Source organism: Heterodontus francisci, chromosome 27, assembly GCF_036365525.1.
Source record: "Heterodontus francisci isolate sHetFra1 chromosome 27, sHetFra1.hap1, whole genome shotgun sequence".
Taxonomy (NCBI): Eukaryota; Metazoa; Chordata; class Chondrichthyes; order Heterodontiformes; family Heterodontidae; genus Heterodontus; species Heterodontus francisci.
This window is the reverse complement of record NC_090397.1, coordinates 21,063,326-21,078,960: the sequence shown is the minus strand read 5'-3', so window position 1 is coordinate 21,078,960 and position 15,635 is coordinate 21,063,326. Positions and strand designations below refer to the sequence as shown.

The window sequence follows — 15,635 nt, the reverse complement described above, 5'->3', positions numbered from 1 at the left end:
CAATTTATTAAAAACCAACAGTAATATCTATCTCAATGATTATTCTGTTTTAACACAAATGTAAATCCTTTTGTTGCAGAATCATACAAAGGGCACTTTGGCCCAGTCCACTGTGTACGATTTAGTCCCGATGGAGAACTATATGCTAGTGGTTCTGAAGATGGAACTCTTCGTCTCTGGCAGACAACTGTTGGCAAAACTTATGGGTTATGGAAATGCGTACTTCCTGGTAAGTGCATTTTGGTACCTAGTCCACGTTTAGCCTAGATATCAATCTTATTTCATATCTTAAATCTGTAGTGGTGTGTCTTTGTTATGGAATCTCCTAGTGTTCTGAAGGAACAGTTTAGTTCTCAGATGGTATTTGCTGAATGTGCAGATCAATCATAATTGGGTGAAATACTTGTAATGAATCTATCATTGTGGTGAACTGCATGTATTTTACACTTGTTTCTTTGAATTACAGAGGAGCTTGGCTCTGAAAACTCCGATTCTATCTATGGCACCCCTCCAGAAGTCAAGGCTTGAGCTGCCAGCTTGAGAAAAACAAACGAGCAGAAATATCTGATGAACTGGAAAAACAGCAAGCCTTCCATTGTATATGGTTACAACAAATGCAGACATCTAAATGGAACCATATCAGTAATTCAAAAGCTGAAGACTACAGTAGTTAACTCTCAATAAGACAAGCACTTAGTATGTGCAAGGGAGGAAAGTAGTAGACCTGTGCATGTTCAATGCAGCTGCCTTCTGTCTTAGTGTTGGTTTAATTGGGCCTGACCAGTAACATCTGTATATATTTTAATGTATCTTGACAGAAGTTTCTCTTTGAGGAAGCATGGTCAAGTTACAGTTGTAACGTAATGGATTTAAGTATGTTTTCCTTAGAAAAGAATCCATTTTTCTTTTCCCTCCATAAATTCAGCGCTAATACTTTGGTTTAAAAAATAAAATGTTATTCAGTCTGTGTTATTCTATTCATTTTAAATGATCTGCAATCTATTACCATTTTTGGTACCTTATTTGTGAAAATGATGCCTCAAGCAGTATTAAACTGGCCCACACTTGTACAAAAATTACCAAACAAAACATACTGAAAGTGCATTTGTTCTCTTCAAACTTTGGTTGTTTACAGCTGCATAAAATTGTGTTCTTAGTGCAGCGAAAAGCATGTTTGTTCAGAAGTACATTGATCTGGATATGAATGCTTATTGAAATAGATCTGTTAATTCTTTACTGTCCGCTGCAAATAATTAGGCAGTAATTGCAGCATTACATTAGTATTTTCTCTGGTCAGAAACTATATTTGATATATCTCATGTATTACAATGTAGGTTGGCAATGTTGAATGGTTCACTTCTTTAGCCAACAGTTTTGATTATTTACAACATTATAGGATCAATGAGTGTCTTACTCAGCTCTGGTTATGTTTAATGCCGCACCCAATCATGGGATGGAGGGTGACCTTTTGAGTTACTGCCTGATCCTGATATGCCCATTTCTTTATTTTTCCCTGATTTTTCCCATTTACAGCATTGTTGGGTTATACTCCTGTGAAAATGTTTTGTGACACTTGTCTCCTGATCAATAAAAGTGGGTCAAGATATGAAGCCTGCTTTTGCTTTAATGGACCATGTTCAGATATTACATTTTAATGCAGCCAAAAAGAAGCTAGTTTCTCAAAAGCCATTAATTTGGTGCCACTCGGACAAATTGTTGCATAAAACTCTCATTCACTATCCCAAATGGTAGTTATTCACAAGTGCTTTCGAGAAGAAGTCAGTATTTTAGAATTCTAACTTTCCAATGGGGAATCCTCTTGTTGGGATGCTGACTTAGCAGTGGGACAGTTTCTGATTTTCCCTGCTCTTCCTAACCTCAGCTATTAGTGGTGGGACAATTTGCAGTTTCCCTTGCTCTTGTTCCTAACCTCATCTATTAGTGCAGGGAGATGCTGAGTGAAGTCTTGAGTATCTATCCACGCATACAAGAAAAATCAGTATCACTGACCCCATCTAATAATTTAAAAACAAAGCTCTGGCCTGTTTGTTACTGAAAGCAATCTTAGTTGCAGGCCTTTGTGCAGCTGTCATAAAGTAGAGAGAATAAATGGAGAAGGATGGGGTGGGGGAGTGTATTGTGCAGAGGAGATTTAAAATAATGTACCTTCAAAAGAGAGACCACTTACAGCACTGCACATGTGGGGAGATTATTTGGGTGACTTTACTCTATTATATACACTTTAATTTCAAACCATTTGAATGTTTTTAGTGTCAGAGCTTTGATCGGATGGGGGTTAATGAGCCACCACAGATGAAAATTAGTTCACTACATGACTGATTCCAGATAAGACAATTAAATGGCCTGGCACAAGAATAGTAATGTTTCAGAAGAGGACAAAAATTTGCTGTGGATAACTGACATCAATTGAAATTAATTCTAAAGGTTTCATCTTTTGGTGCAAGCTGTTGTTGAATCGCTTTAAAAATTAGCTATCTGTAAATAGGGCAGCAGCATGTAGCAATAAAGATTTAACTCTTTCTTGATGGTTTTTAAGATGTGTTAAATAATACAGGGAAATATTGTTCCCAAACTGATATTTGGGTATGGATTACATTAATGCTTGAGTTCAAATGCACTGAACAGTTAAAAGTATATGCTTAATCCAAATGTTAACTCCTGTGTTTTAAGTTTTGGTATTTCAGTTCACTTAACTTTACTAACTGTTACCATATGGGGCATGAAAGCAGCATATCAAATGTTCCCCATAGAAAGTTGTTTCAGGCTGGAAACCTAGTAGCTTTTGACCTTCTGCTGTGCCAGGATTTCCCTGAATTTTTCTCAACATCAGTTACAGTTGTTTCTGCTGTTCTGAGAGCTCTTTTTTTTATATAGAGTCTCGAGTTTAGAGATACAGCACTGAAACAGGCCCTTCGGCCCACCGAGTCTGTGCCGACCATCAACCACCCATTTTATACTAATACACTAATTCCATATTCCTACCACATCCCCACCTGTCCCTATATTTCCCTACCACCTACCTGCACTAGGGGCAATTTATAATGGCCAATTTACCTATCAACCTGCAAGTCTTTGGCATGTGGGAGGAAACCGGAGCACCCGGAGGAAACCCACACACACAGGGAGAACTTGCAAACTCCACACAGGCAGTACCCAGAATTGAACCCGGATCGCTGGAGCTGTGAGGCTGCGGTGCTAGCCACTGTGCCATGTTAGCTACTTTTTGTACAATTTAAGTTAAAACACTGGAAAAAGCCTGTTTCAATCATAGATATTCTCAATGCCTATAATTTCACTTTCTCAATTACGCTAATGTGCGATGCAAATTGTTCTCCAAGTTGACCAGTTTCATGGGAACCAACGTTTCAAGAAAGTTTTGAAACCAACCTAGGTAACTACAGAATTATTAGACTTGCATAAGTAATTGGCAAACTAATGGAATTGACCACTAAGGAACAAAGTTGAATACAGAATTTCAGTGTATGGTGCTCTTCCTATGTTGTCACTGCTGCAGTGTATGGTGCTCTTGTCAGGTTGAACCTTGACAACTGCACTCTGTTCTGGTCTGAGAATAATGACTTGGAACTGGTGTAGAGAAGGATGACCAGGCTAAATCTTGATGTAAACTGTGGACTGACTGATTTGCTTTTTGTTTTCCATGCATCCAGTTATATTTACCCTGCCCGTGGATAAGGTGAGTTCTAAAATGTACACTTTATCCATAATTAATGTGATTTGAGTTCTGTGATGTATAATCTAGCCATTGCTGATGTTGGTGCTTTTATAATGGGCAATCCATCCAGGATGAAATGGGTTCCAGAGAGGCAGTCTAACCAGCACTCCCAAGATGGACCATAGGTAATCTGCCTGAGGCTAATGAGATGGATTCAAGACTGAACAGTCTTTCAAGGGTAGTTGAGATCTGCTCGATAATGGACATTTACCCATAGATGATGTGTAAATTGCCCATTGTAGAGTCTGTTGACAAAATGAGTGCGAAATGGCTGGTCGACCTGGGCCTAATGAATGGGTAGGCTAACGGGTTGGTTGGCTGGATTCTGTATTGGGTAATAATTTATATAGCATCTTTCCTGTAATAGAATGACCCAAGGTGTGTCATAGAGCTGTTATAAAACCGAAAGTGAGCCACAACAGGAGATGCGCCACCTCAGTGGGTCGGATGGTGGCATCGTAAAATTGAGTGGGAGGCCTAACTGCCTTGCTCCCGCCACTGGTCAATTTTACGGGGGGGGGGGGGGGGGAGGGTGGAGACGGCCTGCCTGCCTGAAGCCAATCAAGGCCCTTAAGTAGCCACTTAAGGGCCCTCGCCTGCCTGCACGGGTATTTTGAAGGCTGCCCGTACCTCCCAACCCAACCACCCAAACGACCACTCCAGCCTCACCAGGGAAGGACTGATCTACCTGGTGAGGCTTGCCCGACTTACCTGGCTCCATCTGGGCGGCTGGGCTGCAGCCCCAGCAGTCAGTGGCGCTGCTGGGACTAAGGGCTGCCGGCTTACTGATTGCTCACTGAGGCGGGATCTCTTCCTTCAAGCAGGTGCAAGGCCCCCAGTGAAAGCCCGGGGATCTGTAAAATACAGGCCGGATCCCCAGGCTCGGCGGAAGCAGCTCGCTACTGACTTACGTCGGTGGAGAGTTCCTGTCCGTCTAAGGTAAAATCCAGTTCCGAAGAAGGGTCACTGACCCGAAACGTTAACTCTGCTTCTCTTTCCACAGATGCTGCCAGACCTGCTGAGTGATTCCAGCATTTCTTGTTTTTGTTTCAGATTTCCAGCATCCGCAGTATTTTGCTTTTGTTAAGGTAAAATCTAGCCCCTCTAAACGTTGAAGAGGATTTTAAGGTGTGCTTTCGAGGACACTGGCTGCCAATGATGGAGCTGTTAAAATCGGACACATGAGGCCAGAGTTAGGACACAGATATCTTAGAGGGGTGTGGGGCTGGAGGAGGTTTCAGAGATAGGGAAGGGAGTTGAAAGCAATACCTGTGCTCTCGATTGGGCAGTGTAGCTGGTGCTGATTGGTTGGGTTTTTGGAATGAATTGGGAGTCCACTTGCAGCTGATTGGCTGAGCTCTGACACAGGAAGTGACGAATAGAACAGACAGTTGTAGGTTTCTCCAGCTTGGACGCCATGGCAGCGAGGAATTGCGGCGGTTCACTGGGTAAGGAACGGCCGCGTCTGTGGGGTGGAGAGAGTGCGGCTGGCGGGCTGTTGTGAAAGTGAGCGGGAGGTGAAGTTCGTGTGTGAGATTGAGCGAGAGTTTCAGTGAACCTTAACCATTTGGGCCCAGTTGCCGAGCTCTGCGCTTCTGCAAGAGTTGGAATCCAGGTTAAGGTCTCTGTTGGATGGTAATAAAAACAGAAAATGCTGGAAATACACGGCAGGCCTAGCAGCATCTGCAGAGAGAAACAGTTAACGTTTTAGGTCTGATGAGGCGGTATTTTGCTTTTTAAATCTCTTGACAGCTCGGCCCAGGAATAGATAAGACGGTGTGGTTCACAATTGGGAATTGTCACCACGACCAAAGAACAACATTCATGACGTTGGAAAGTAAACCTGTACTATCCATAATTTAAAGAAGCTGTATGATTTTTTTTTCATGGGCCCTCATTCTCTTTAATGAGTTCAAGTAGTGGAATGGAACTTCAATTTAAGGTGGTGGGCCTAGTCAATATTTATTTCTCAGTCAACATCACTAAGAAACATTAAATAAAAACAGAAAGTGCTGGAAATACTCCACAGGTCTGACAGCATCTGTAGAGAGAGAAGCAGAGTTAACGTTTCAGGTCTGTGACCTTTCATCAGAACTGGCAAAGGTTAGAAATGTAATAGGTTTTAAGCAAGTGAAGCGGAGGTGGGAGAGACCAAAAGGGAAGGTGTGTGATAGGGCAGAGGCCAGGAGAGATTAACTGACAAAAGACGCCATGGGGCAAAGTTAAAGGGAGAGCGAATGGTGTGGTGCAAGACAAAGCATTAGTCCAGAGACTGTTAATGACAGCTCTGTCCAAAAGCACAAACTTGAAAAACCAAGTTTAAGGCAAACACATGGTTTAAAAAATTTTTTTTTTAAAAAGGGCCAGTCATGCTCTGAAATTATTGAACTTAATGTTCGGATTGGAAGGCTGTAGAGTGCCTAATCGGGAAATGAGCGTTTCCTTGAGCTTGCGTTGACGTTCACTGAACCACTGCAGCAGACCAAGGATAGAAATGGGGGTGTGAGAGTAGGGTGCTGAATTGAAATGGCAAGCAAAAGAAACATCATCTGGTCATTATCACATTGTTATTTGTGGTTGTATATTGGCTGCTGTGTTTCCAACATGACAACAGCGACTGCACTTCAAGAATACTTAAATGGCTCTAAAGAGCATTGGAACACCCTGGGTTGATGAAATGTGCTAAATAAATGCAAGATTTTATGTCGCTTTATTTTAATTGAGTAAAATGGTGCATGTAGTAGGATAACATAAGTGCTGTTCTACTTATAATCAAATTAAGTTAGATATTTTACACACTTGTTAGAATCCCAATTTAGAAGCCCAGTAATAAGGTTACACACGTCAATTTCAAATTTGCCAGTGAGATTTTAATCCATTAAGAACTGATACTGAGCTTGTTTGACTTTTGTGGATTTTTTAAAAGAATACTGCATGTATGCAAGTGGAATTTAAATACAAAATGTAAATTGCTTTCCTTCCCAAGAATGTAACTGAACATGTATGATCCAGGAGAACATTATTTTTATTTGTTTGGGGGATGTGGGCATCGCTGGCTAGGACAGCATTTATTGCCCATCCCCAATTGCCCTTGAGAAGGTGGTAGTGAGCTGCCTTCTTTGAACTGCTGCAGTTCCTGGGATGCAGGTGTACCAGCAGTGCTATTAGGAAGGGAGTTCCAAGATTTTGACCCAGCGACAGTGAAGGAAGGGCAAAATAGTTCCAAGTTAGGATGGTGTGGCTTGGAGGGGAACTTGCAGGTGGTAGTATTCCCATGCATCTGCTGCCCTTGTCCTTTTAGGTGGTAGAGGTCGTGGGTTTGGAAGGTGCTGTCGAAGGAGCCATGATGAGTTGCTGCAGTGCGTCTTGTACATGGTACACACTGCTGCCACTGTGTGTGGTGGAGGGAGTGAATGTCGAAGGTGGTGGACGGGGTGCCAATGAAGTGGGCTGCTTTGTCCTGAATGGTGGCAAGCTTCTAGAGTGTTGTTGGAGCTTCACCCATCCAGGCAAATGGAGAGTATTCCTGACTTGTGCCTTGTAGATGATGGACAGGCTTTGGGAAGACAGGAGGCGAGTTACTCGCCGCACAATTCCCAGCCTCTGACCTGCTCTTGTAGCCACAGCATTTATATGGCTCCAGTTCAGTTTATGGTCAACGGTGACCCTCACCTTTGATAGTATGGGATTCAGCGATGGTAATGCCATTGAATGTCACGGGGAAATGGTTAGATTATCTCTAGGTTGAGATGATTGTTGCCTGGCACTTGTGTGGTGTAAATATTACTTAGCCCTTATTAGCCCATGCATGGATGTTGTCGCGGTCTTGCTGCATACGGACATGGGCTGCTTCAGTATCTGAGGAGTTGCGAATGGTGCTGAACATCCCTACTTCTGACCTTATATTGGCGGTAAAGTCATTGATGAAGCAATTAAGATGTCTGGGTCTAGGACACTGCTTTGAGGAACTCCTGCAGTGATGTCCTGGAGCCTCCAACAACCACAACCATCTTTGTTTGTGCTAGGTATGACTCCAACCAGCGGAGACTTTTCCCCCACCCCCTCAATTCCCATTGACTCCAATTTTGCTAGGACTCCTTGATGCCATACTTGTTCAAATGCTGCCTTGATGTCAAGGGCAGTCACTCTCACCTCACCTCTTGAGTTCAGCTCTTTTGTCCATGTTTGGACCAAGGCTGTAATGAGGTCAGGAGCTGAGTCACCCTGGTGGAACTCAAACTAAACGTCAATGAACAGATTATTGCTGAGCAAGTGCTGCTTGATAGCACTATCAATGGCCCCTTCCATCACTTTGCTAGTGATCAGAGTGATGGGGCGGTAACTGGTTGGGTTGGATTTGTCCTGCTTTTTGTGCACAGGACATACCTGAGCAATTTTCCACGTTGCCAGGTAGATGCCAGTGTTGTAGCTGTACTGGAGCAGCTTGGCCAGGGGTGTGGCTAGTTCTGGAGTACAAGTCTTCAGTATTATTGCTGGAATATTGTCAGGGCCCATAGCCTTTACAGTAGCCTTCAGCTGTTTCTTCATATCATGTGGAGTGAATCGGATTGGCTGAAGACTGGCATCTGTGATGTTGGGGACCTCAAGAGGAGGCTGAGATGGATCATCCACTTTGACACTTCTGGCTGAAGATTGTTGCAAATGCTTCAGCCTTGTCTTTTACACTGAAGTGCAGGGCTCCCCATCAGTGAGGATGGAGATGTCTGTGGAGCCTCCTCTTCCTGTAAATTGTTTAATTGTCCAACACCATTCATGACTGGATGTGCCAGGACTGCAGAGCTTAGATCAGATCCGTTGGTTGTGGGATCGCTTAGCCCTGTTTGCACGCTGCTTACGCTGTTTGGCATGCAAAGTGGTCCTGTGTTGTAGCTTTCACCAGGCTGACTCCTCCATTTTTAGATATGCCTGGCGCTGCTCCTGGCATATCCTCCTGCAATCTTCATTGAACCAGGGTTGGACCCCCAGGCTTAATAGTAATGGTAGAGTGGGGGATATGTCAGGCCATGAGGTTACAGATTGTGCTTGAATACAGTTCTGCTGCTGCTGATGGCCCACAGTGCCTCATGGATGCCCAATTTTGAGTTTCTAGATCTGTTCGAAATCTATCCCATTTAGCATGGTGATAGTGCCTCACAACACGATGCAGGGTACCCTCAATGTGAAGATGGGACTTCATCTCCCCAGGGACTGTGCGGTGGTCACTCCTACCAATACTATCATGGACAGATGCATCTGTGACGGGTAGATTGGTGAGGACGAAGTCAAGTAAGTTTTTCCCTCTTGTTGGTTCCCTCACCACCTGCTGCAAACCCAGTCTAGCAGCAATGTCCTTTAGGACTCGTCCAGCTCGTTCAATAGTGGTGCTACCAAGTCACTCTTGGTGATGGACATTGAAGTCCCCCACCTAGAGTACATTTTGTGCCCTTGTTCCCCTCAGTGCTTCTTCCAATTGGTGTTCAACATGGAGAAGCACTGATTCATCAGCTGAAGGAGTGCGATGGGTGGTAATCAGCAGGAGGCTTCCTTGCCCATATTTGACCTGATGCCATGAGACGTCATGGGGTCTGGAGTCAACGTTGAGGACTCCTAGGGCAACTCCCTCCCGACTTTACACCACTGTGCCATCACCTCTGGTGGGTCTGTCCTGTCGGTGGGTCAGGACATACCCAGGGATGGTGATGGTGGTGTCTGGGACATTGTCTGCAAGGTATGATTCTGAGAGTATAACTGTGTCAAGCTATTGCTTGACTAGTCTGTGGGACAGCTCTCCCAATTTAGGCATAGTTCCCCCCGATGTTAATAAGGAGGACTTGCAGGGTCGACAGGGTTGGGTTTGCCATTGTCATTTCCGATGCCTAGGCCGATGCTGGTTGGTCTGTTCGGTTTCATTCCTTAGGCTTTGTAGTGATTTGGTTCAACTGAGTCGTTTGCTAGGCCATTTCAGAGGGCAGTTAAGAGTCAATCACATTGCTGTGGGTCTGGAGTCACATGTAGGCCAGACCAGGTAAGGACAGCAGATTTCCTTCCCTCAAGGGCATTAGTGAATCCGATGGGTTTTTACAACAATGGTTTCATGATCACCACTAGACTAGCCTTTTAATTGCAGGTTTATTAATTGAATTCAAATTCTACCTTCTGCTGTTGAGATTCACACCCATGTCCCGAAAGCATTAGCTTGGGGCTTTGGGTTACTAGTCTAGTGACATCACTACGCTACCGCCTCCCCTAAGCAAGAATATTTTAAAGTGGATTCACACAACAGGATTACTGTTGATGAGAAGTTGTTTTGACTTTCCATCACTGCTGAACCGATTTTCTAAATTTGGCTGTTAAGGTCCAAAGTGAAGCAGCATGACATATTCAGACATGGCGAACTTTTTTAAAGGATTCATTTGCAACAAATATACATTCCCTTAATGAATAAAAACCCACGGGAAAAGTGGTCCAACCAATGGCTAATGAGAAGTTGAAGATATTAAATTAAAGAAAGAGGCTTATGATGTTGCCAGAGAATAGTTGTAATCCTGAGGATTGGGATAGTTTTAGAGTTCAGCAAATAATGGCCAAGCAATTGATAAAGAAAATATAAAGATAAATTAGCAAGAGATGTGAAAACAGATTGTAAAAGTTTCGATAGATATGTACAGTAGAAAATATAATGGGGAATAAGGGAATGACAGATATTTGTCTTTACATTAGACACAAAAAAATGCTGGAAATAATGGAGAACCTAGTGAGCATGAGGAGGTTAAAGATATTAGTATTAATAAAGAAAAAAATTGGAGAAATTGATAGGACTAAAAGTCGACAAATACCTTGGATGTGATGATCTGTGTCCTTGAGTTTTTAAAAGAGATAGCAGATGTGTTGGTTTTGATCTTCCAGAATTCCTTAGATTCTAGAACAGTCCCCATTGGATTTGAAGGTGACAAACATAATCCCAGGGATCTATAGGTCAGCTAGTTTGAGTAATAGGGGAAGTACTAGAATCTATTATTGAAGACATAACAGGGCACTTAGCCATAATTAGGCAGAGTCGACACGGATTGGTAAGAAGGAAATCACGTTTGACAAATCTCAAGTTTTTTGAGCTTGCAACTATTAAGATGAATAAGGGGGAATGAGTGGATGTAGTGTATTTGTATTTTCAAAAAGTACTCTATGGTGCCACACGAGGTTTTTATGCAAAATTGGGACTCGTGATTGAAGATAATATTTTAGCATGGATTGAGGATTGGTTAACAGACAGAAAACAGAATAGGAATAAATGGGTTATTTTCGGGTTGGTAGGTTGCAGCTAGTGGGGTACCGCAAGGATCAGTGCTGGGGTCTCAACTATTTACTATCTATTTCAATGACTTAGATGAAGGGACCTAGTGTAATTTCCAAGTTTGCTGACTATACAAAAGGAAAGGTAAGCTGTGAGGAGGATGCAAAGGGGATGTAAACAGGTTAAGTGAGTGGGCAAGAATGTGGCAGATGGAATATCGTGTGGAAATGTGAAGCTATCCACTCTGGTAGGAAAAATAGAAAACGAGTTTTTTTAAATGGTGAGAGACTGAAATGTTGGTGTTCAGAATGACCTGGGTGTCCTTGTACATGAGTCACAGAGTTAACATGTAGGTACAGTAAGCAATTAGGAAGGCAAATTGTATGTTAACCTTTTACAAACAGATTGAAGCATAAGAGTGAAAAAAAGTCTTACTGGAATTATGTGGGATCTTGGTGAGACCACACCTGGAGTACTGTGTACAATTTTGGCCTCCTTACTTTTGGAAGCCTTAGAGGGTGTGCAATGAAGGTTCACTGGATTGATTTTCTGGGATGAGATCATTGTCCTATGAGGCGAGAGTGAGTAGACTAGGCCTGTATTCCATGGAATTTAGAAGAATGTGAAGTGATCTAGTTAAAACATGTAAAATTCTTAAGGGGCTTGACAGGTTAGATGTTGGGAGTCCAGAACTGGGGGTTCACAGAACAAGGGGCAGCCATTTAGGACTGAGCTGAGGATTTATACCAAGAGGGTTGTGAATTTTTGGAATTCTCAACCTCAGAGTGTGGATGATCAGTTGTTGAGTACATTCAAGACAGTGCTCAATAGATTTTTGGGTACGAAGGGATATGGGATAGTGCAGGAAGGTGGAGTTGAGATAGATCAGCCTGGGAAGTGAGATTGAAAACTGCAGAGGCACTGGCCATAATTTTCCAGTTTTCCTTTGACTCAGGGGTGGTGCTAGAAGACTGGAGAATTGCATATGTTATACCTTTGTTCTAAAAAAGATATAAAGGTCAGGCTAGTCAGTTTAACTTTGGTGGGGAAACTTCTAGAAACAATAATTCAGGACCAAATTAATAGTCACATGGACAAAGGTGGGTTAATTAAGGAAAGGCAACATGGATTCGTTAATGGAAAATCATGTTTAACTAACTTGCTGAAATTCTTTTGGTAGTGGTAACAAAGAGGGTTGATGAGGGCAATGCTGTTGATGTGGTGTACCTGGACATCAAAAGATGGTTGATACAGTGCCGCACAATAGACTTGAGTAAAGTTATAGCTCATGGAATAAAAGGGACATATCAACATAGATACGAAATTGACGGAGTGACAGGTAACAGAGTAGTGGTTAATGGATGTTTTTCAGGCTGGAGGAAGGTTTGTCGTGGAGTGCCCCAGGGGTCATTGTTGGGACACTTTCTCTTCCTGACCTTGGTGTACAGGGCACAGTTTCAAAATTTGGAACAGTTGTGAACTGTGTGGCGTATAGTGTCGAACTTCAAAAGGACATAGATAAGTTGGTGGAATGGGCGGACAAGTGGCAGATGAAGTTCAATGCGGAGAAATGTGAAGTGATTCATTTTGGTAGGAAGAACATGGAGAGACAGTATAACAAAGGGTGCAACTCTGAAGGGGTTGCAGGAGCAGAGGGACCTAGGGGTAAATGTTCATAAGTCATTGAAGGTGGCAGGACAGGTTGAGAGTGGTTATAAAGCATACAGTATCCTAGGCTTTATTAATAGGTGCATAGGGTACAAGAGCAAGGAGGTTATATTGATTTGTATAATACACTAGTTCGGCTTCAGCTGGAGTATTGTGTCCAGTTCTGGGTGCCGTACCTAGGAAAGATGTGAAGGCATTGAAGAGAGTGCAGAAAAGATTCATGGGAATGATTCCAAAGATGACGAACTTCAGTTCAGAAGGTAAATTGGAGAAGTTGGGACCATTTTCCATGTGGGGGTCTGAGAGGTGATTTGATAGAGGTATTCAAAATCATGAGAAGTCTGGACAGGGTGGATGGAGAAAAGCTATTCTCACTCAAAAGGATCGAGAACGAGAGGGCACAGATGTCAAGTGATTGGCAAAAGAAACAAATGTGACATGAAAATCTTTTTCAGGCAGTGAGTGGTAAAGGTCTGGAATGCACTGCCTGAGAGTGTGGTGGAGGCAGGTTCAATTGAGACATTCTGAAGGGAATTAGACTTATCTGAAAAGGAAGAATGTGCAGGGTTATGGGGAGTAGGTGGGGGAATGACATTAGGTGAATTCCTTATTCGGAGAGCTGGTGCGAACACGATGGGCCGACTGGCCCCCTTCTGCGCTATAACGATTCTGTGATCTTAATGAATGGTGGAGCAGGTTCAAAAGGCCAAATGATCTGTTCCTGCTCCTATTTATGTTGAGTCAGAAGGTTGTGGATTCAAGTCCCACTCTCAAGACTTGAGCACAAAAATCTAGGCTGACAGTCCAGTACCTAGGGAATGCTGCACTGTTGGCCACGATGTCTTTTGGCTGTTAAGTTAAACCGAGGCCCCGTCTGCTCTCTGAGGTGGATGTAGAAGATCCCATGACACTATTCCGAAGAAGAGCTGGGGAGGTTTTCCAGGTTCTTGGTCAATATTTATCCCTCAACCAACATCACAAAAACAGGTTAATAAAAGCAAAATACTGCGGATGCTGGAAATCTGAAATAAAAACAAGAAATGCTGGAAATATTCAGCAGGTCTGGCAGCATCTGTGGAGAGAGAAGCAGAGTTAACGTTTCAGGTCAGTGACCCTTCATCCGAGCTTCTGAAGAAGTGTCACTGACCTGAAACGTTAACTCTGCTTCTCTCTCCACAGATGCTGCCAGACCTGCTGAGTATTTCCAGCATTTCTTGTTTTCATTAATCACAAAAACGGGTTATTTGGTTATTACCACATTTGTGGGAGCTTGCTGTGTGCAGATTGGCTGCCGCATTTACTGTTCGATGACTACAATTCAAAAGTACTTAATTGGCTCTAAAACACTTTGAGACATCCTAAAGTTATGAGAGGCACTGGATAAATGCAGGTTTTCCTTTATCTTTGTCTTATGCTAGGTTGGGTCCTGACTCGGGATTCAAGCTACATGTGTAGCAATAGATAATCGCCATAACTGCAAAGTGAAGGTGCTTCACACTGATGCTACGCTTGGAATGCAAATACAGCCTATGTCTAGCAGCTGGTACGATGAGGATTTTGTATTTATACCAAATGTTATCTTGTTTTTGTGCAGATGCAGGGGGTTGTCGAATATGGATGTGATTGTCCCAATCAACTGTACTTAGACAATCATAGAAATGAGACTTCTGTGATAGAAGTCTTGCATTAAAATTGCTGTACAACGTTGAAACAGGCTGTGTATTTTAATCCATATTGGATCAATCAATTAAGAGGTGTATTATGAGAAAGTTTAGAGAGCTATTGTTGCTACGGGCTGAAACTTAGATTGCAGATATTTCTAGGTCACTTATGGACTTATTAATTTTAGAGTAATAACATTTTGTAGAAGGTGTTTTGTACTATGTTAGTTCTCCCATATAACTGTATGTATTGGGCTATATGTGCTGCTTCACTGAGTTAATACAGCTATTCAGATATAACTAAAACACAAAAAGAAACAGTCAAGTAGAGCGGTTCCCTGAATTTGACAGTGAAAAGGCATTGGCCCAGCGCGAGTCTTCAGCTTCCAGCATATCGGGGACAAAGTAATACAAATTTTAAAACAACTTGTGACAAAGGAAAATCTTAAATTCCAAACAGAAACATCACACCCAGTCAAAATATTATACATGTCATGAAGGAGGAAGAAAGTATATGGGTCAGCGCTCTCAATTTATTTGTTTCAATTTCAAAATCATTTCGTATTGATCTTCACTGCAACCTGTTCTAGTCTGTGTATACTGAGTTTACTGAAGTAATACATCAGTATGTGGTGAGTTTCCTTCATTTTGAGAAAACAAAGTGAAGGCCCTCCTATAAAGGGACACCACAGAATCTGGGAAGAGAGAGAGAAGGTGCGATAAGTTGGGGAATCGTGCTGAGGGTGACACCAAGCTTGGGTTTTGATGGTTAATGCACACTAAACTGGCCAATAAATATCCCCTTTAACCCAACCTTCAGATCATGATTTATGAGCATGGAGGGCAAAGGAAAGATTTATTTCTGAGCTCCATGGTGATCTACAAGCCTGATAAATGTTAACCTTCCAAAGGTCTTAGATAGGAGCTGGCACTAAACTGCTGCAGTACCATGTTTCTTTAAGTTGTGGTTCTGAGTACACTATGGAATCTCCCTCTCGTGTACATGAACAGTACTGCATTCAAGAAAACACTGGGCATGCAGTAACTCATGTATTACATTGGAAAACTGTTGGCCAGTATTCATCTCAGAGGGTCTTGGCACTGCAGGTATGCCTTATGTTGGGGATACAATGCACCGAGCTTAAACTAGCTGCATATCATAAAAGCAGAATACTGCGGATACTGGAAATCTGAAATAAAAACAAAGTGCTGGAAATATTCAGCTGGTCTGCAGCATTTCATAAAAACATGGAGAGATACA

General features: G+C 42.6%; 2 protein-coding genes across 3 annotated transcripts in view; both read left to right on the top strand.

The window, feature by feature from the left end:
- strap (serine/threonine kinase receptor associated protein) overlaps positions 1-1,610 on the top strand; it is a 43,199-nt gene extending 41,589 nt beyond the window's left edge. The window contains exons 8-9 of the mRNA XM_068058973.1: positions 80-229; positions 467-1,610. Coding sequence (XP_067915074.1) covers positions 80-229; positions 467-528 — 212 coding nt within the window. The 3' untranslated portion in view covers positions 529-1,610. The remainder of the gene's footprint in view (positions 1-79; positions 230-466) is intronic.
- A 3,500-nt stretch (positions 1,611-5,110) lies between these two features.
- The window catches only part of dera (deoxyribose-phosphate aldolase (putative)), a 48,926-nt gene continuing 38,401 nt past the window's right edge, over positions 5,111-15,635 (top strand). Inside the window, exon 1 of one of the 2 annotated variants that reach the window (XM_068058972.1) lies at positions 5,111-5,202. In XM_068058972.1, the coding sequence (XP_067915073.1) occupies positions 5,172-5,202 (31 nt within the window). In that variant the 5' untranslated portion in view covers positions 5,111-5,171. Of the gene's footprint in view, positions 5,203-14,153; positions 14,257-15,635 lie in introns of those variants that run through there. The other variant, XM_068058971.1, reaches the window with a different exon arrangement.